This window comes from Carcharhinus amblyrhynchos, chromosome 26 (genome assembly GCF_965287045.1).
Source record: "Carcharhinus amblyrhynchos chromosome 26, sCarAmb.v2.hapA, whole genome shotgun sequence".
NCBI classification, from domain to species: domain Eukaryota; kingdom Metazoa; phylum Chordata; class Chondrichthyes; order Carcharhiniformes; family Carcharhinidae; genus Carcharhinus; species Carcharhinus amblyrhynchos.
This window is the reverse complement of record NC_137349.1, coordinates 25,588,196-25,610,619: the sequence shown is the minus strand read 5'-3', so window position 1 is coordinate 25,610,619 and position 22,424 is coordinate 25,588,196. Positions and strand designations below refer to the sequence as shown.

The 22,424-nt window shown below is 40.7% G+C and overlaps 1 protein-coding gene across 4 annotated transcripts in view; it reads right to left on the bottom strand.

Annotated features, from left to right (window-relative positions):
- Positions 1-21,809, bottom strand: part of LOC145358559 (ran-binding protein 3-like) — a 99,667-nt gene extending 77,858 nt beyond the window's left edge. For all 4 annotated transcript variants that reach the window (XM_080212716.1, XM_080212713.1, XM_080212715.1 and 1 more), the window contains exons 1-2: positions 21,764-21,809; positions 16,055-16,113 (exon numbers count right to left, since the gene is read on the bottom strand). In XM_080212716.1, the coding sequence (XP_080068842.1) occupies positions 16,055-16,113; positions 21,764-21,785 (81 nt within the window). In that variant the 5' untranslated portion in view covers positions 21,786-21,809. The remainder of the gene's footprint in view (positions 1-16,054; positions 16,114-21,763) is intronic.
- Positions 21,810-22,424: the final 615 nt, after the last annotated feature.

Below are 22,424 nucleotides of genomic sequence, written 5' to 3'. Positions count from 1 at the left end.
GAGAAGCAAAGGGGGTTGAGATCAGAGACTGTAGTCACCAAGGATGAGGAGATGCTTGGTACAAAGGAAAGAGAGAGAAGAGAGACGATCTCAGTGAGGGCATCATTGTGGGTCTTGGAGGTGTAGATTATGATGTTTTCAAATGAATGGCAAGAATAGAGAAGAAGGCATCGTCAAAAGGGAACCTACTGTTCATGTAAGGAGAACAGCTTTGGTATGACAGCTGCGTCACTATAATGGAAAATTAGATAGGGCAGTGAAAATATCAGCACAGATGGACTTAAAAATGCACTGGACATATCATAAGCACTCCCTGTGGTAATATTTCATGCTCCAACAACCCTTTCCTGCTAAAAAAAAATTACTCCTAAACTCCTTCCTCATTCTCAGCAAGAATTTTTAACGGATCAGTGCTTGTCACTGATTTTCTGACTGGAAGGAACAGTCCTTACCTGTTAACTTCATGAATTTTAAAGCCTCTATTAAACCTTCATTTGGTTTTGTCAGCTCCGGTGGAAATCATCCTATTATCACAGGTCTCATCTCAGGCTAGTTTCTAATGTCATCCTAGTAAATCCAAACCGTAATTACTTGAAATCCCAGGTGGTTCTGTAGTGCCTGTCCATTAAGCACCTACTTGCCTTTTCTCCTAAAATGTATTATCTCACTCATATCTACATTAAATTTCATCTGTCAGCTATACCCATGCTTTCCAACTTATGAATTACTGGTACCTTTCCACCTCATTTTTTGGTAAACATTTTACTTTTGTAATTTTAACTGTGTTTCTTATATCTGATATATTTTTATTTATTAAATACATACACATGCATAAAGTCATCTAAAGTTCATCTAGCAGACTACTGAAGACTATCATTTCCAACCTTTCTCAAAACTAAGCAACATCCATTCCTTGTTTCCTGTTCACCAACCAACTGGATTTCAATGTTGCTACATTTGTGAGGCACCTGGCACTGTGAAGCAGCAGTGTCAAGAATCTGGGTTCAATCCCAGCCTTAGGTGATCATCTGTGTAGAGTCTACACATTCTCCTCATGTCTGCAGGGGTTTACTCCGGGTGATCCAGTTTCCTCCGATAATCCAAAGATGTGTAGATTAGTTGGACTGGCCATGTTAAATTGCCCCTTAGTGTCTAAAGATGTGTAGGTCTTAGATGGATTAGTCATGGCAAATGCATGAGGTTATGGGGATTGGGCAAAGGGGAAGGTCTGGTTCAGATACACTTTTGGAGTCAAATGGCCTCTTTCTTCTACTGTAGGAATTCTACGATTCCCTCTTGTATCATACACCTGATGTCGCAAAGCACTTCAAAGTAATTAATGGGTTGTAAGTGGTTTGTAAGAAATTTTACAGAAATAATATTGGGTCAGATTTTGCTGCAGATGAAGAGTGCTCACTATTATTATTGTTGACCAAACCAGACAGCAACTTCAGTACACATACACAGTTAAATCTGGAAATTGTCATCCTAGATGCACTGTTTTCTTTAAGCTGTGCAAAAACTGCATCTTTTCATCGTGATTCCCATTCAAACATATTGAATGACATGAAGTTTCTGTCTTGACATTGTAGATACTGACTAAACTTATTACAACAGTTAGGCTTGTCCATTCCAGTTTAAGTACCCTTCTCAGACTGTAAGTCTTAATTACTGCCAAACACCGAAAATTAACTTTTACAAAGCGGGAACTCATGCAGATGTTTAAAATTAAATAATTAAATTCTGGCTCCTATATATCTCTTTCAGTCAATCTTTTCTTCCTGGGATTTATTTTACTTTCTGTACTGGATATGGCATTGAATTTAGTACTCATAGCACATACTCCCCGGTTCAAACTCTGTGCTGCCTACTAACAAATCTATGAACTGTATGGTTTACAAGATACACTGTTATTTGCCCAATTCACAAGACCTCAGATGCTTTGTCGAGAGCACTGGACTGTTTGGTTGATAACAACTTGCTATGCAAGAATCCTAAAGGCAAGTGTAAGCCTAATGAACACCATAGCCTTTCATTCCATTGATACTCATCATTAATGCTGATCACAAAATCAGCAGACCTCCACATACAAAATAAACATGTATACTACAGGTTTCCAAGTTCACTTAACCACAAATGCAGTGTTTTGGAAGAATGCCATGCTAGACTAGTCAGGTTTGACAACAGGAATAGAAATTGATATTCTGATAGATATGAGAAGCTCCTGGAATTTACTTGCTGCTGCTGAGCCATGTGGTGTCATTGTATAGAGAATATATATATATATATATATATATATATATATAATGTGTGTGTTTATGTATATATATTTACAACAATCGGCATGGTTTCACAGTTATTATTGGACTTTAAATCCAGCCTTTTCTTATTGAATTCAAATGTCACCATCTGCCATTATGAGATTCTAATCAGAAACCCCAGAGATCTCTGATAATACAACTACACCATACTTGTATGGGGATGGATTTAGCAGACAAAGCAGAGCAATAATTATAGACCGGTGAGCCTTACTTCTGTTGTGGGCAAAGTTTTGGAAAGAATTATAAGGGATAGGATTTGTAATCATCTAGAGAGAAATAAATTGATTAAGGATAGTCAACACGGTTTTGTGAAGGGTAGGTCATGCCTCACAAACCTTATCGAGCTTTTTGAAAAGGTGACCAAAGAGGTGGATAAGGGTAAGGCAATTGACGTGGCGTATGTGGATTTTAGCAAAGCGTTTGACAGGGTTCCCTATGGTAGGCTACTGTAGAAAATGCAGATGTATGGGATTGAGGGTGATTTAGCAGTTTGGATCAGGCATTGGCTAGCTGATAGAAGACAGAGGGTGGTGGTTGATGGGAAATATTCAACCTGGAGGTCAGTTACAAGTGGTGTAGCTCAAGGATCTGTTTTGGGGCCACTGCTGTTTGTAATTTTTATAAATGACCTAGATGAGGGTATAAAAGGATGGGTTAGTAAATTTGCTGACGACACCAAAGTTGGAGGAGTTGTAGACAGTGTGGATGGACGTTACAGTTTGCAGAGGGACATAGATAAGCTGCAGAGCTGGGCTGAGAGGTGGCAAATGGAGTTTAATGCGGAAATGTGTGAGGTGATTCACTTTGGTAAGAGTAACAGGAGTACAGAATATAGGGCTAATGGAAGGACTCCTGGTAGTGTCGACGAGCAGAGAGATCTCGGTGTACGTGTGCATAGATCCCTGAAAGTTGGCACCCAGATTGATAAGGTTGTTAAGAAGGCATACGGTGTGTTAGCTTTTATTAGTAGAGGGATTGAATTTCAGAGCCGTGAGGTCATGTTGCAACTGTACAAAACTCTGGTGCAGCTGTACTTGGAGTATTGCGTACAGTTCTGGTCACCGTGTTATAAGAAGGATGTGGAGGCATTGGAAAGGGTGCACAGGAGATTTACCTGGTATGGTGGGAAGGTCTTATGAGGAAAGGCTGAGGGACTTGAGGTTATTTTCGTTAGAAAGAAAAAGGTTAAGAGGTGACCTAATTGAGGCATACAAGATGATCAGAGGGTTAGATAGGGTGGATAGTGAGAGCCTTTTTCCTCAGATGGTGATGGCTAACAGGAGGGGACACAGCTTTAAATTAAGGGGTGGTAATTATAGGACAGATGTCAGAGGTAGGTTCTTTACTCAGATGGTAGTAAGGGCGTGGAATGCCCTGCCTGCAGCAGTTGTGGACTTGCCAACTTTAAGGGCGTTCAAATGGTCAGTGGATAGGCAAATGGATAACATTGGAATAGTTTAGGTTAGAGGGTCATTAGATTGGTTCCACTGGTCGGCGCAACATCGAGGGCCGAAGGGTCTGTACTGCGCTGTAATGTTCTATGTTCTATAAAATAATGAACTTATGCTGCAGCCATCATATCTGTTGCATAGAAAGACATGGCCATTTAGGGGAGGGGAGCAGATCCAATGACTGATGCACCATAAAGAAAGCAGCACAAAGTCAATGGAGTGGAAATGCCAATCCAAGCAGGAGTTTTGTTACCTTGTTCCAAACAACATGACTGAATTTCCTTTCTTCCCTATTACTCCTAATCTAGTGTAGAGCATCTCTTGCATAAATGCTGCCCTTCCTGCGAGAGTGAGAAAAACAGGGAGCAAGAGAAAGAGAGAGCAGCATGGAGAATATTAGACATATGGTGAGGGGAGGAGATTAACATCATATAACGGGAGGGAGTCTGGCCAAAGGTCTTCCTGGAAATACAAGCCAAGGAGAAGGACCTAAATGACAGAAAATACTATAGCATAATATTATGGGAAAACTTAGAAAATGGCTCCAGGCATTAACACTGCAGCTTGGGCATTTTCAAACATCAATCAACAGTAAAGCTGGATTTTCTGTGCAACAGGAGTGTGACAGCTGATTACTCAATCTGAAGCAGAGTAATCAATAAAAGTGACAGGGAATGGTACAATTAGAGAAACAGAAAATCAAATTTATTACTGAAATGAGCTGAGTAGGATGTAAGAGGTGTGCAGATTTGATGGATTGGCCATACTAAATTGCCCCTTAGTTTCACAAGACGCGTAGGTTAGAAGGTTTAGCAAAGCAAATGTGCTGGGTCGAACGCTCTATCAGGGAGTCGGTGCAGATTCAATAGGCCAAATAGGATCCCTCTGCATGGTAAGGATTCTATGAAATACATCACTGGCTCAAGGAAGTAATTGTGTGACAAATTTACAGAGGCAATTTCGAGTATAAATGTGGCTAAATGAATACATGCCAAATTTTACTATGGTCAAGATATATAGGTTACTGCAATAAAATACAAAATAACATTGGATGCCCTGGATTTAAACTAAAAATGCATTGAGCACATCAACAATTTAATAGTTCAGGAAGGAAATTATGTAATGGGGAAGTGTGCTGTATAGAAATTTGCTTTCAACAAGATGCAAAGTAGTTCCTACTTAGTGGCAGATATTAAGAAACAATTAACACATAATCATCAGCTCTTACATTGCTTAAGGATACATCCATTAAAAAATATATGAGAATATAAACAAAGGATTCAGATAGAGGCGACACAATTAATCACTTGCCTACGCCCCAACTTTCTTTCCAGGCTACAATTCCTGACCTCTGCGCCTTTTAAGGTTATTGCCTTTTCTTTATTTCCATTGATTTTTAAGAACTTTTATTACACATGTCAACAAATCACCCAGCAAAAAGCAACATAAAGGGGCAGGAAAGAAACAACAGAGGGGGCCAGTTCAAGAATGTATAGAAGCAAAACACTGCAACTCAAAGCCCTAGCTTAGAGACTCAAATTTCAAGAAAGCAAGGCAAGTCCAGTCCAAGACCCCAGAGGTATTATAGTTGGCAGAGTGAGAGGTCTGTGGGTTCAAGTACCACTTCAGGGCTTGAACATAAAAATGAAGGTTGATTCTTCAGTGCAGTACTGAGGGAGTGTTGCATTATTGGACATGCCGAGATTTGGATTAGGTGTTAGAGATGTCCCATCTGTCTTGCAGATGGATGTAAAAGATCCTAATAGCACTATCTCAAAGAAGAGCAGGGGAGTTATTTCTGGCATCCTGGTCGATATTCAATCCTCAACAATCATCACTAAAACTGATTATCTCGTATCATGTTCCTGTTTGTGGGACCTTGCTGTGTGGAAATTGGATGTTGCATTTCCTACATTACCGCAGTAGCTACACATCAAAAGTGTTTATAACTTCATAAGTTTGTAAGATATAGGAGCAGAATTAAGCCATTCAGTACATCAAGTCCACTCCACCATTTGATCATGGCTGATATGCTCCTCATCCTCATTTTGCTGCTTTCTCCCCATAACCTTTCAACCCATTACCAATTAAAAATCTATCTAATTCCTCCTCAAACTTACTCACTGCCCCAGCATCCACCACACATTGGGATAGTGAATTTCATAGATTCACAACCCTTTGGGAAAAGTAGTTTCTCCTCAACTCTGTTTTAAATTTGCTACTCCTTATCTAAAACTATGACCTCTCATCTGAGAATGCCCACAAGAGGAAGCATCCTCTCTATATCCGTACATTAACTGGCTTTGGAAGGTATTATGGTGAGAAAAGGTTCTATACAAATGCAAATCATTTTAGTTGTGGAGAGGCCCCTGGCAGCAGATAGATTGTACAATGGCAGCGATTAGACAACAAAGTTGGGGTTGTTTTAATAATGGGATTTTAACTTGCATATAGACTGAGATGATCAGAATAGCTTATGTCAGAAAAATCATGAAATTACTGATTTGATAGTATTCATGCCACAGATGGTAATGACCATCTTCAATGAGAAAGAGTCAAACTACCTCCTCTGCCAGTCAATGGGAAACCCCACCTTCAACATCTGGGGTCACCACTAAACATAAACTAACTGGAGAAATACATTCATATATTGAGGCTACAAGAGCTGTTCAGAGGCTGAGCATTCTCCGTTGAGTAACTTATCACCAGACTCCCAAAGCCTTTCCAGTATTTACATGTCAGGAGTGTGATGAAGTATTCTATAATTGCATGCATGAATGCAGCTCCAATAATACTCATGGAACTTGACACCATCCAGGACAAAGCAGCGAACTTGACTGGCACCCACCATGTTTATGAATTTATTCCCTCCCACCAGTCTAGCATCCACAAAATACATTGCAGCAACAAATTCATCAAGATTTCTTCAAGAGCACCTTCCAAACCCACAACCCCTACTACATTGACAAAGGGCAATAAATGTATGGGATAACCACCATTTGCATGTGTCCTTCAAGTTATACACAATTCTGACTTGGAATTACATTGTTGATCATTCATTATCACTGGACCAAATTACCAGAACATCCTACTTCACAGCGACATGTGTGTATCTACTCTTCAAGAAGATGGCTCACCATCACCTTCCAGAGAGTAACTAGCAAAAACAATTCAATTTTCGACCTATTAAAATAGCCAGCATAGATTTATAAAAGATAAGTCATACCTGACTAATCTGAAGAAGCTTTTTGAAGAGGAAATGACCAAGTCAACATGAACTTCCAGAAACTGTCTACTGAAGTCCTTCATAAGAGATTAAGTAAAATTGAAGTTCATGAAATCCAAAGTCAAACAATTTATCCGATTAGAGAACTGGACAAGTGTGGGAGACAGAGAAAGAATAACGGATAGATAGTCTAATCGACAGGATGTGATTAGTGGTGTTCAACAAGAATCTGCATCGTGGGTCTCAAGAACTGAGATGATGGGTAGAGAGCCACCTAGCCAACTTTGTAAATGACACAAAGATAGCCAGCACTTTAAGCAATGTAGTAGGGAAGCTAAAACTACAGAGAAATATTAGCAGGTTATAAACAAAACTTTGTAAAATGGATTTCAATAAAGGCAAATATGAGATAATCCACTTTCTAAATGGTAAAAAGCTACAAGCAGTGAAAGTCCAATGAGACAGTGTACATGGGGGAGATTTGTGTACACAAATCATTAAAATGTCCCATTCAGTTTTTGACAAATATTCAAAAAAAAATGGAATGCAGGTACTAACATTCAAAAGACCAAAAGATAAATAGGTAGAAGTTGTGCTTCAGCTATTCAAAGCCTTGGACAGACCACACCTGAGTACTGTGGACAATTCCAAGCACCACGCACTGTAATGAATATATTGGTATTGGAGATAGTGCAGCCAGATTGGTCAGAATGATACCTGGACTCCAAGGGTTAAATTACAAGGAAAGTTTACACAAATTAAGGTTGCATTCTCTGGAATTCATAAGGTTAAGAGTTAATTTGATCTTTAAGATGTTACAGGGAGTTCATAGATAAGTTATTTATGCTGTTTGGGCAGGCCAGGGCTATGGATATAGTCTAAAAATTAGACTAAGGCCTTTCTCCCAGGACTGAAATTTACAAACACACAAAGGGTGCCTGGATTTTGCAACTCTTTCAGAAAACAGCAATTATGTGAGGTGATTTGTAAATCTGAGATTATATTTTTATTAACCAAAATGTGAAGGGATATGGGGCAAAGGCAGGCATCTAGATTAGGCCACAGTTCAGCCATGATCATCAAATAATCAAACAGATTTGAGGGGCTAAATTGTCTCCTCTTTTCTTGGTGAAAGGTACTTTCTGTACCAATCCCTCTTGGAGGTCCCTTGTAAGTGTTTATCCAGCAATTGTCCAGTAGGGCTACCATCTTCTGGACAATTGTATTGGGCTGGGGGCTATCCAACAACGTGATTTAAATCCCATGTCCGAATCCCCACCTGGTGATGTCAGGAAGGTCATGCAAGACAGGCATTTTACATTTCAAACACAGATAAAAGTTACTACGGAGTGGCAATCCACCAATGATTGCCACTCCAAGGAAGTTATGGGTCAATAATGCACAAATCAATGAGTGGAGTGACACTAGGAAACTGCCAAAATTTGGCAGAATTTAAATTGGTTTTTCATGGCCACAATACTCCAGGGAGGTATGAAGGTTTCAAGTTTATCATCAGTTGACAGAGGAATGTGCAGGTTTAAAAGCATGGGGGAAGTGCTTGGTCTTGAATCTCAAAGCATGGCAAACAGGTTCTTATGGTTTAAGAATATGATAGCTTTCTAAATTCTCAGAGCAGCTGCAGGTCTCAATAAAGAGGAAAGTTTAAAGTAAAAAAGTTTATATATGTGTCCCAAGTAGGTTTATATTAACACTTCAATGAAATCACTGAAAATTCCTTAGTCACCACACTCTGCCGCCTGTTCGGGTACACTGAGGGAGAATTTAGCATGGCCAATGCACCTAACCAGCATGTCCTTCAGACTGTGGGAGGAAACTGGAGCACCAGGAGGAAACCCATGCAAGCATGGGGAGAACGTGCAAATTCCACACAGACAGTGGCCCAAGGTGGGAATCGAACCCGGGTCCCTGGCACTCTGAAGAAGCAGTGCCACACCAATACCAGAGGGAAGAAGAGTTCAGATGTCTACAAAAAGGTGTGTGAAAAAGCAGTGACTTTTGAACCGGGGGTGCAGTTTTCTGAAATATAGTCATACTACAAAATATTCGAGGGACTAAAAGAAATTGGGGTCTTGTGGGCTGGCAGAATCTCAGATTGTTGGCAAGAAGGTATTGGGTTTCAGGAACAGAGAGGAGGTTTATGTCAGGAATGGGGGATAGAGGGCTCTGCTGCATTTGGTATGGCTAAAAGACTTCCAGGATCTAGTCACATTGTGATTGTCAAGCTCAAAATTCACAGAATACTCAGATCTGAGCAGTTCTTATACTCATGGCATTTATGTGGCTGGTCACGTCAAGTTTCTATGCTAGTGGCGAGGGATTCCTTGATAGTAAGTCTTTGAAGGTTATGGGGAAGTAGTTAAATTCTCTCATGTTGGGGATTACCATTGCTGGTCAATTATATGGCACAAAGGCTACTTTGTACTTATTACCCGAAGCCTGTGTCCAGGTCTTGCTGCATGCAATGATGGGTTGCTTCATGATGTGAGGTAATGGAATTGAACACTGCAATGACAATGCTGACCTGCTCATCTCCTACAAATGGCAAATGACCAGTTAAGCCTATCCTTATGAAGTTGGTTGAGAATATTAGCCATGGCATCACATAATTCCACTGCTCTTCTTCATTACAGTGCCATGGGATCTTTCATATTCCCACATGGGGGCATATGGAGCCATGGTTTAATGTCTTGTGAAAATCAGCACCTCTGATTCGTTCAACACTGCAGTAGAGTGGAGCCTTGATTTGTCTCCTCACGTGGGACTTGAACCTGCAATCTTTGGACTCGAGAGATGAGTGCGCTACCAACTGAGCCACAGCTGACAGCTAAAAAGAGCCAATATATTGTAACTATTGGAATCAGTTATTAAAATAGTGAAAAATGAAAGTCACAAAAGTCCCAGAAGATCATAGGCTGCTCTCCCCCTTCTTAAGAGAGCTGACTAGTGATGATTTAATCTGATTGTCACCACACCTCAGGCGAGGGGCAAGGTTAAGAAGGCAGATCTTTCATGAATAACCTCAGCCGATATGGGAATTGAAGCCAAACTGTTGGGGTCACTCTGCATCACAAACCAGCCATCTAGCCAACTGTGCTAACCAATCTCACGATTAAAATAATAAAACTAAATTAAATACAGCATATTCTCCAAATGAGTGAATTAAATGAAACAGCATCTGGACCAAGTTTCTTTTTATGGTTGGTAGGGAACAAATGAGTAGACAGCAAACAGCAAATGAGTAAAGTTCATGAAAGCAACTAAATGTCAACATAGAAGGGGAAGACGCCTTTAAACCGAAAACCCAATGCCAATCAAATATAACGGTTGCCATGTAATTAATTAAATAAAACAGCTTCTGGAGGAGGACATTGTTTGGGAGTGTGTATGTACCAGGAGCAAAGAATGAAAAATAAACCAGTACAAATTAGAAATGAACCATGGACTTCCTAACAGATCCACCTGGAAAAGGCCTCTCATCAGATTGGGAGTGAAAACTGAGGATAATAAGCCAACAAAAGGAACAGATAATCAATTTACACTTAAGATTTAGTAACAATATTATAAGCATGACTATCTTACATCGTTTGACGTTTATTTAACTCGTCACCAGCAGAAATAGATTTCAATAAATTGTGAGTTATGGAGGATCAAGAAGGGACTATAGGCCAATCACAAGTAGCCATACGAAAAAAAACTGCAAAAAAGCTTGAAAGTGTTTTCACACATTAGAGGTGCAACTCCCTGTAACAAAGTCATGACTCCCCCATGTGACAAACTTTAATATATAGAATAGACAGGCAACCAGCTAATCTCTGAAGACACTGCACACCATTTGACTTCTGTTTGTAACATTCAGAAACATCTGTCCTTTTGATGGGAGATGCTGCCGCAAATAAAGAAGCATTTTCTGGTGGGGTTGTAGGAAATGGATCCAGCCATCAGGTTGTGAGTGCCTTTTTGTTGTACACCAACAAAAAGGAGAGGAATTTGGCCACAGGCTGCCTCTTCCAGTAGATGATATGAGACAGTGGTCAGGAAAGCTAAGAAAGGGAAACGGAAGAAGGGAGAAGAAAAGTGCCACAGCCAAGAAGAAATGGGCATTTGAGGTGGGAGGGAGAAGAGTCAAAGGGGCAGATAGAATGATCTCGGCTTTGTGCAAGAGCCTGGAATGGGAACTTTCAATTCCACTCCCAGTATCAGGTGAGGAAAGTCTTGTCATTAAAAGATTTGTATAAGAAAGAAACTTCCCCATAGTCACAGGAAACTTTTAAGGGAATCCTGTGCTGCAGTTTGAAAGTCCATTCTGATTCTTAAAAAATACACAAGTTTCTATAATGCCCTGAGGGTTAAGTAATAGTTAAATGCAGCTATAATTCTTATAGTTTATAGTGTGACAAAATTACGACTGTGAAAGTAATAAGTATGACAAAACAGGAAATTCCACAAAGCTGTAATACTTGGACTCCAAGATTTAAAATGAGAGGACAGATTACACAAATTTTGCATTTGCCAGCTGTAATGGAATGTTCCTAGTCTAACAATCTATTGCGGCTGTCAGAAAAGCATGTGATACTCTGAAAATAATGTTTTGAAACTGCGTGCAGCTGCAGGTTCTGGGCACTAGGTGATGCTAAAGAACAGCTTTTCATTTCAGGCAGACTTGCTGTGTCATCTTAAAAACAAAATACTGTAGATACTGGTAATCTGAAATTAAAACAGAAATTGCAGGAAATACTCAACAGGTCCAGTAACATCCATGGAGAGCAAATGAATCACATTTGATTGAAAACATTAACTCTGTTTCTCTCTCCACAGATGCTGCCAGAACTGCTATGTATTTCCAGCACTGTTTTTATTGCTGTATCATATTTCGTACCATGCAAGACAACAGTGCAAGGTTAAAGACTAGCTTGCATCTCATCAATTTTAGCCTTTTTAAAAATAATGATTGGCTCTGCTTCTCAATACCATAAAAGATCTAAGTTTTTTTTTCTCAAAAGTCAGCTGTGGTTCTTTTTGCTACACGTGTAAATGGTTGTTTGGGGGTGGTAGTTGATGGAGAGAGGATAGAAGAGAGCATCACAAAGGGCAGAGGATATTGTAAATCTGCAGTGTATGCAAGCAACCAGTCTCATTCCTTCCCTTCCTGAGAAATTAGGAAATTGGAAAATTACAGTTGAATCACGCCTCATAGTATAATAATGCTATAATAGTGCAATACAATGGTGCTCTAAAGCATGTGTTAGTGTCCTAAACATATTCAACTATTAAGCCTTTGTATAAGTGCTGCCTATTAGCAGCTATAAAAGCAAATGTTTCCTTTTAATATGTTATCATTGTGATATAATATCATAATTGTTCCCAATCTCACACTGGCTCAGCATTGTGGGGCTACTTAGGTTTTCCATCTCTTGCATGGATTTTCCCACTGCTGGTGTAGAGCTCCTATATGGATATACGGATGACCATCATGTCCTCAACCCCTCTCAAAACCAAGGTCATGCAGTAAGATGGGGGATCAACAACTGAACCACACATCTACTTCACATGTGACATGATGGTCATCCATATATCCATGTATCCATATATATCCATATATCCATGCTTAATACCAGCAGTGGGAAAATCCATGCAACAGAAGCATAACCTAAGTAGCCTCATAATGCTCAGCCAGAGTGTGATTGGAAACAATGATATTCTTTCATCAAAATGATAACATATTGAAAGGAAATATTTATTTTTATACCTGCTAATGGGCAGCACTTATACAAAGGCTTAATAGTTGAATATGTTTAGGACACTAACACACACTTTAGAGCAACCTAGTATAATAATGCTATAATAGTGCAATACAATGAGATGTGATTCAACTGCAATTTTCCACTTTCCTAATTTCTCAGGAAGGAAAGGAATGAGACTGGTCGCTTGCATACAGTGCAGATTTACAATATTTTCTACCCTCTGTGATGCTCTCTTCTATCCTCTCTCTGTCACCTATCACCCCTAAACAACCATACTCACATTTTAATTACGCAAAAGACTTCCTCGTCATGCACTCTCTCTTCCAGATTCATTCTGTTCTTTCTTTTCTCTCGTCCTCACAATGTATACTAACCTTTTCCTCATCCCTCCCACTTGCAACACACTGTCTCTTTTCTTTCATTCTTACATTTTTCTCCAGTTTGTACTTACCACATTCTCCCTTGCCCTGGTGCAAACTCTCTTTTGCTCTCCGTTTGTGCACACATTCTTACCTGAAACAGACTTATTCAGCTTTTTTATTTCTGCCCTCTCTCAGGCACACTCTCCCCTCCCTTGAACATGGTCCTCTCCTTCTCCCACTGACTTCATTCACATCACATTTTGAACTCTCCTCTCTTGTTTTCTCACCCCTCCTTTTCATAAATATTCAGAGTCACAGAGTTTCATAGCACAAAAAGAGGCTCTTCAGCCCATCTTGTCTCCCCAACGCCATCAAGCACCTACTTATTCTAATCCCATTTTCTAGCTCTTGGCCCATATCTTTGTATGCTAGGGCATTTCAAGTGCTCATCTAAATATTTCTTAAATGCTGTGAACTCCCCACCTCTACTACTCTTTCAGACAATGAGTTTCAGATTCCTGCCATCCTCTCAGTGAAAAGGCTTTTTCCTCTAAATTTCCTGCTCTTTTCCTTAAATCAATATCTCCTGATTATTTACCCCTCCAAGGAGAAAAGCTCCTTCCTATCTACTTCCCTCATAATATTGTACACCTCGATCATGTTTCCCCCACCCCCTCAGCCTTCTCTGCTCTAAGGGAAAAACCCCCAGTCTAGTCAGCTGCTCTTTGTAGCTGAAATGTTCCAGCCCAAGCAATATCCAGATGAATCTTCTCCACACCCATCTTAGTGCAATCATATTCTTCCTATCACTCATGTTAATTTATCTAATGTACCCCTGCCACATAACTTGCATTTATAAAGCACTTTAATGCAAAACAAGTATACCAAGGTGCTTTAGATAGGCACAGGAAATTTAATACCACACTAGGAAGGGGGGGGGGGTGTTTGAGGCTTGACTGAAAGCTTGATAAACAATAGAAATCTTTGGAATTAGGACAGAAGGTGAACAGCTTTCAACTAATAGGGACTTCCAGATAGTAAGGTTCATGTGGATAAAGTTCTGCTGCTAGTATGAGATTGCATTGATAAGTCAGGCAACGACATGGAGAAATTTGAAGGCAAGGACAATAGTATTAAATTGAACACTTTGGGGGACAGGGAATTAACGTAAGCCTGTGAAGGCAAGAGATGAGAGAGTAGAATGTATTGTGGTGGAATAGGAGATTGGAAGTTTATGAAGAGTGGAAGTGAGAAGGCCAGCAAGGATATTAGAAAATAGGCTAAAACAGACAATAGTGCAGAAGTGAAAGTAAACCATCTTCATGAATCAAAGATATCAAATTTAATCAGAGCACCAAGGTGTCTTTCAGTTCAGGATAGTGGCAAAAAAACTGCCATCAATGCAAATATTTGTAAGACACTGAAGATGATGGTTTCAGTGTTCTCGATGTTTAACTGATGGAAGTTGTGACTCATCCAAGACTAGGTGTCAGATAGGCCGAGAGGCAGTCCAAGGAACTGAAGGGAAGATGGAGCTGAGCACCACTGGCATACATGTGCAAGTGCTGAGCCCATATAATGCATCATTCTCTCTCTCCCTTATGCACTCAGTCTCTCCCATTTCCATCTTCATGTTCTTTCTCCTTTCCTTTGCCCCCCTCCAGGGTCTGACAGCAATAGAGGACAAAAATAGTCAGGCTGCTTTATAACAAGGCTACTTTATAAAGGACATGATGCACAACAGATTAATAAAGTTGCCACTGACTCTGGAACTTTATGCACTGGAGACTAACAATATTAAAGTCTACTTGCAGTCTGAATTGAATCTAAGCCAGTCTAAAGCTTGCCCTAAAGCTATCACAGTGCATCCAAAATAGACAAGTGATCCACATCCCAATGATGATGTCTCACATTGGTTGTGTACATAAATTCACTATTTCTATTTTAAAAAGGGGCCACATTAAAATGATGCTTTCATTCCTCAAGTTGATTTCATTCCTACAGAATTTTTAAACACTATCACTTTGAAAGCCATTTTCATAACAGCCCAGATTTTAGATACATTTAGGCTTACTATTTATACAGCCATTTAAACCTCTTGCTACATCACTATCTTATTTGCAATACATTTTTGAAAAAATAAATAAATCTAACTTCACTGGAGTTTAAATCATAATTCAACGACCAGCATTTGCTGCCTACCACCACCCACAAGGACAGTTAGAGGTGGATGTTTGATCCACAAATTTCACACAACTCAAGGTTCAAATCATTCTGGTGAACCATCCAGTCATCAGAACCATCTGACACATTACTAAGTCAAAACACACAACCTACGTACAACACCCCTTCAAGTCTTGCCTCTTCAGCACTCCAGTTCTAATACACTTCAAAAGTTATAAAACATACCAAAATGAAAGCTGAGATTACACAGCCAAATCCATTTTTTGTTAACTTGCAGCTGGAAAAGCAAAGCAATCTAGATTAGCTGACACGAGATCACTGATTTACACTTCGGTAAACAGAAAGTTAATAAAGATCATCCCAGTAACATTATTTGAAGAAAGAGCAGTATGTTTGTCCAGTCTTAAAAAGGTGAAAGTATGATTATATAAAATAAAGCCCCAGATGAAGAAGCAAGCAAGCAGACAATGAGATTGGAACAAGATGGCATAAAATAGAAAATTCACAAGTATCAAGTAAGGTTAAAGATTAAGAAAAAATACACTGCACAGGGCAGTGGATGCTAGAAACAGGCTCCAGAAAAGTGAATTAATGTGGGCTTCAGTGGCACATTGAAAATGGGATCTATGTTGCAAAATGCTTTCAATTTCAAATTTTTGTAAGACAACTCAAGTATAACTCAAACTGACAATCCTAATGTTTCACAAAATGTAATACAGTGAAATGAATACTAAGGTAGAATGGTTACCTTCTGTCCTTTCTCGTTTTTTTGAAATACAAAAACAGGTGGAGCAATGGCAGGTTTCTCTGTGAATAAAGAACAATAAATCAGTATGCACATTTCAGTCACAACTTTTTTTTCGACAAGAAATTGCAGAAATACTCAGTCTGACACATTGATCCATACTCAATCCCCTTCGCACACATCCATCCTCCTTTTTCCAAACACTCCATACTGCTTCAACTTTTTATATGCTTTGCACTCTCCTTCACCTTCAATGCACTCCCACATGCTATTCTAAACACTTTGCCCAATTGCTCTAACTCTCACATTTCATCCCCATTATTCTCACATCCTCAGCATCATACTCCCCTCAGGTCCAGCTACTTAACCCATAAAAGTGCTGCTCCTCTGACACAACATAAACTATCCACCCACACAGCACAGCCCTGTGCGCCACATTACTCTCATGTATGTATGGTGTCAGCCATGCACATCACATTCAGTGCTCACACAAACCTCGTGAGCTATCAGATACACAGTCTCCTTCACACACATTCACTTTCCTATACATTTCCCTTGTGCAGTCTCTTATATATTCTGCATGGGGGGGTCATTTCAGCTCAACTGGCTGGATGGCTGGTTCGTGATGCAGTGATGCCAACAGTACGGGTTCAATTCCCATATCGGCTGAGGTCATTCATGAAAGCCCACCTTCTGAACCGTGTCTCTCACCTAAGGTGTGGTGATCCTCCGGTTAAATCACCACCAGTCAGCACTCCCCCTCAAACAGGTGAGCAGCCTATGGTCATCTGGGGCCAGGGCAACTTTATATATTCTGTCTTCACACTGTAGAGTTGATCACTCATACCTTCTTGGCACATGCAGTATGGTACACACTTACTTCATTCTCCCTCTCTCACAAATATCACACAATCACTTCTCATGCATGACTGCTAACATTTAGTCACACTCTTTCCTGCACATTCCCTTCACTGTGCTCACGCACTTCCATCCCTTGTTTGGATGTCTCATACCACTCTTTCTTTACCCTCACACAAATACACACTGCCTGAGCCATAAACACTCTCATTCAGGCCTGCCAAGTCTTGCACAAAAACACTCCCTTCATCCTCACTCACTCATTCCCCTTGCGTGCATTCTCCTACATCCTCCAAATGTGCCTCTGTCACTCACCTACACATGCAACTGCCTTTGTGCACACAGATAAAATTTTCAAAGACTTAAACCATTTCAAGAGCTTGCACATACTCACAATTCCCTCATATTCATTCTGACATACTGGCAACTTCTGATACTTTCACTTCCCTTATACCTGAATATTCATAATGCTTTTTCACACTACTTATTGCACACACTCCTAATCAAAACTTTCCATTCGCATATTCTCTTTTTCATACCCTTTCTCACAAACACTATTACACTCAAACATGCACCAGTGCAGCATTCACTCACATTCATCTTGCAGTCTATCTCAAACAATCTACTCACCATTTGTCTCTTTCTTATACCCCACTTACACATGCCATGGCGCACACACTCCTTGCCCACAGTCAGGCTCTCACCTTGCATACACAATGCACTATGCTTACAGCGCCCCCTCCCTCATGCATGCTTTACACAGACACTTCTCATACATACTGTAACGAACACACCTGCACTCAAAACAACATGGGATATTAATCTTTAGCTTAGGGATGTTGGAATACGAGAAGCTTTCAATATTTAGTGTAATTTCTTTGTGTTTGTACTCTGTGGAGGTGAATTGATATATGCCAGCAGTGCAAAATGATCTGGTAGCAAATCAGCAGCCAATTTTTCACAATGTTAATTTTTATTTTCCATTGACTTGCAAAATATCACCAAGATTTTTAATTTCAAACCAAGTAAAAGCAAGAGCAAGACTTGGATATGAGCTACCAAAAGGAGTCTGAATACTTGTTTAATGAACGTCAGTATAAAACTGATAGATTGCTGTGAAAAAATAAGCTGGCAATTCGCAACAAGTTGAGTAGATTGGGCCTGTACTCACTGGAGTTTAGAGAATGAGAGGTGACCTTATTGAGACATGTAGAAATAACAGGGAGCTTGACAGTGTAGATGCTCAGAGGTTGTTTTGGGAGGGTCTAGGACCAGTGAACATAATCTCAGAGTAAATGGTCACCAATTTAAAACAGAGATGAGGAGGAATTTCCTCTCTCAAAGAGGGAAGTGAATCTGTGGAATTCTTTACCGCAGAGGGCTGTGGAAGCTGGGTTATGTTCAAGGCTAAGATAGACAGATTTTAATCAGTAAGGGAATCATGGGTTATGTGGATAAGATGGGAAAGTGGAGTTGAGCTTATATCTGATTACTCATGATTTCATTAAATGGCAAAGCAGACTCAATGCACCAAGTGGTCTACTTCTGCTCCTATATCTTATGGTCTATGGCTGTTATAGACTAACTTCATCTCCTATACCTCTATTATAAAACAAAAGCTTATCAGTCCTGTCACTGTTGCTATTACGAAGGCTCTTCTGTTCCTGCACCCACTAAATAATCTCACTGATCCCACATCCTCAGCATATAAATGTTTATCTTAAAGCTGAAAGCGTTGAGTGTTCAAAACCATGAATACTTCTGATAGATTAAATGGAAGGAGCAACTGCTTGCAGTAGCAGAATGGTCACTTACCAAAGGATACAGATTAAAAGTGATGGGCACAGTCATCGGAGGACACATCATGAAAAGTTTTTTTTTTAAAATGCAGTGAATTGTTGTGAACTGGGATGTACTACCTCAACAGATAGAAGCAGATTCAACAATAACATTCAAAAGAAAATTGGGTAAAAAATTGAACAGATAAAATTGAGAAAGAGAGAGGGGAAGTGATATTAACGGGGTAGCTCTGTGAAAGACCCAGCACAAGCATGATGAGTGAAATGACTGCTTCATGTACTGTATCATTCTATGATTCAATTCCAGAATTCTTTCAACTGTCCCCATTCATTGAAGAACTCAGGTTAATCAAATAGAATTTTTCTTTAACAACTCCATGCTGACTTACATTTATTAACCCATACTTTTCCAAGTGCCTATTAACTCCATCCCAGATTGTCTCTCAAAGTTTCCTCATCAGCGTGATGAAGCTAAGTGGCTGGTAACTGCCAGGTTTATCCCTTTCGCCTTTTTTGAACAGGAGTGTAATATTTGTAATTCTCCATTCACATTACACAACATCCAGCAAGAATTGGATGTCTGTGGCCAGAGCTTCCACAATTTTCACCTTTAGTTTACCTCCTTCATTGGCACCTGCTTTGGCTACCTTTTCATTAGTTGTAAATATACAAAATATTTTTGGGGTCTCTTATGTCACCTGCTAATTTATTCTCATACAATATCTTCCATGGGATATGAGCGTTGCCGTCAAGGCTAGATTTGTTACCCATCCCTAATGGCCTATGAAGTGGTGGTGAGCTGCTTTCTTGAATCCCTGCGGTCTACCTATTGTAAGAACATCCACAATATAATGAAGAAGAGGGTTTCAGGTTTGTGGCCCAGCAGTGAAGGAACAGCAAAATAGCTCCAAGTTAGAAAGGTGCGTGACCTGGAGGGGAACTTGCAGGCAATGGTGTTTCCACACATCTGCTGCCTGTTCTTCTAGGTAGTTGTGGTCATGGAAAGTGCTGTCAGAGGAGGCCTGGCAAGTTGCTGCAGTACATTCTGTATTTAGTACAAACTGCTATCACCGTGCGTCAGTAATAGAGGAAGTGGATGTTTAAGGCAGTGGAGATGCTTTGTCCTGATTGGTGTCAAGCTTCCTGAATGTTGTTGGAGCGGCATTCATTCAGGTAAGTGGCGAGTATTCCATTTATGCATTGTGGTGCTACGATGTCAAGAGGAGATGGTTAGATTGTCTTGTTCGAGATAGTCATCACTTGGCATTTATACTATTTTCCACTTATCAACTCAACTCCAAACGTTGTCCAGGATAGGCACTGCATCAGTATCTGAGTTATGAATGGTAGTGAACACTCTAATCAACGAACATCCCTACTTCTGACCATATGATGGAAGGAAAGTCATTGATAGCCCTATCCACGTGCAGCTGGGTAAAGACATCAACATAAACTCTGCAGTGATGTCCTCCAACAACCACAATCATTTTCTTATGTGCTAGGTATAACTCCAACCATCTGCTCACTTATTTCTTTTTCCAATTTCCCCATACTTTTTGACTTGGTTCTCCACTCAATTATGAATCTGATATTTATCATCAGCCCCCTTTTCTTGTTACATCTTAATCTTCTCTTTAGTCATCTACAGGCCATTAACTTTGGACTGCCATTCTTAACCCTTTTCAAGAAAGATTTGGTGGAGCTGAAATACAATCTCTCTCTGATAGCCTCCTAGTGCTCATTTATCACAATATTGGGATTAAAAGAATTAAATTACAAAAAACAGATTGCATATTGTTTGTTTTTGTTTAGAAGGTTAAAGGGTGGAGCAAAAGGGTGTTTTAAATGATTCAGAGTAATAAGGCCAGTGCAGAAAAATTATTTCCTCTGATAGGACAATCCAGAATATGGGATAATAACCACAAAATTAGAAGGTGGCCATTTAGGAGTGAAATTAGCTAACATGTTTACTCTCAAACATAATAGGAGTTAGAAAATATGGAATTATCTCCAGAGGTTCTAGATTCTGAGTCAATTGAAATGCTCAAAATTGAGATCAATAGGTTTGTAGAGAAAAGGCTGGTAGAGTCAATGCAGAGTGATCTACAGAACAAGCATAAGAAACTAAATGACTTATAAATTCTCCATTATAAAACACACCATTCATTTCATAGTCTTCTGTGCCTTTTTCAGCTGCTATCCTACTAGTAACTAAATCTCTTTTCTGCCCTTACCTTCATACTTTCCTGCTCCCTCCCCATCATCTCAATTTTACCATGATCTCCTACTCCCCCTCCCTCCTCCATTCTGCCCTTTCCACTCCCCAATCTCTCCACTGCTCTTCGTCCTGAACTCCCGCACCCCTTCCTTCAGCCATATTCACACCCTTCCAACCTAATCATACAATCCCCTCAATCCAAACTCACCCTCATCATCCCGATTTCCCCTAATGGCTCCTGGGCTTCATTCTGATCACTCTCCCCTCCACCCTGATGTGCCATCTTCCCTCATCCGTCCTGATCGAAACACCCCTGAACATCTACCCATTGACCCTCCCCCTCACCTTGTTCTTTCTCCCATTACCTGGTTGTAAACTCTCCCCTCCGCCCTGATAGGATTAAAAGCGATATAGGGAGAAAAAGCTATCTAACTTTCCGTTTCCTATTCCTCCCTCTCGAACGCGTCCCCTTCTCGTTTCCATATGCCCTAGTCTCTTTCTATTTCTCACAGTTCACCTCTAATAGATTTGTTCTCCCTTTTTCACATCACATTCCTCGCACTTGTGACTATCCAAATGGACATTCCCATCTGATTTTGTTGCTATTGATTTGTTTGGCGCTCTGGTAGCTCAGAGGCCTGGTTAGCCGGCGTTTTGTTGTGGGTGTGTGCGCCCAGTTCCTCCCCCAGTCTAGCTATTCAGGGGAAAGCAGCGACACTGCACTGACCCTGGAGTAGAGACCAACAGCGCCACCGTGCACATCCTGAGTTCGGAAGCTGAACTCCCGCCTCGCTGCTGCCGCGTCCCAATGCTCCGTGCCCGTTTTCACTTGCTTACCTTCGTTTGCCAGATCCGCCATTTTAGGATTCTCCGCGTCCCCACAATGCTCTGCGAACGGAAGGTAACAGTGCGCATGCGCTCTGTTCTGGCCCGCGCCAGTTTCGGGCATTGGTGAACGTGGCGCCTGCGCACTTGATGCTGATCGCGATGTTGGGGGCGGGACTGCCCCGATCGACAAGACTCCCGAATGCTTGCAATGGGAAGGGCGAACTGTCGTTGATGGACTTTCTCCCGAATGCGCCTGCGCACTTCATGCTGATCGCTGAAAGCGGGGAGAGGGCGGGGCTAACAGCCGTTGACGGACAGTCTCTTGGATGGATGCGCGTGCGCACTTCATGCTGAGAGGGGCAGGGCTAAGTGCTGTTGACGCGCGTTCTCCCGGATGCGCGTGCGCACTTCATGTTGAGGATGGGGCGGGGCTAATCGCAGTTGACAGAAATTCTCCCGGATGCGCGTGCGCAGTTCTTGTTGAGGGGCGGGGCTAACCGTTGATGGACATTCTCCCGAATGCGCGTCCACACTTCATCTTGAGGAGGGGGCGGGGCTAACAGCCGTTGAAGGACATTGTTCCGAATGCGTGAGCGCTGCTTGTCGCAAGCATGTGATCTGAACACTGGACGGTGGATGTTCCGCGAGGTTGGGGATTATATTTAAGGGA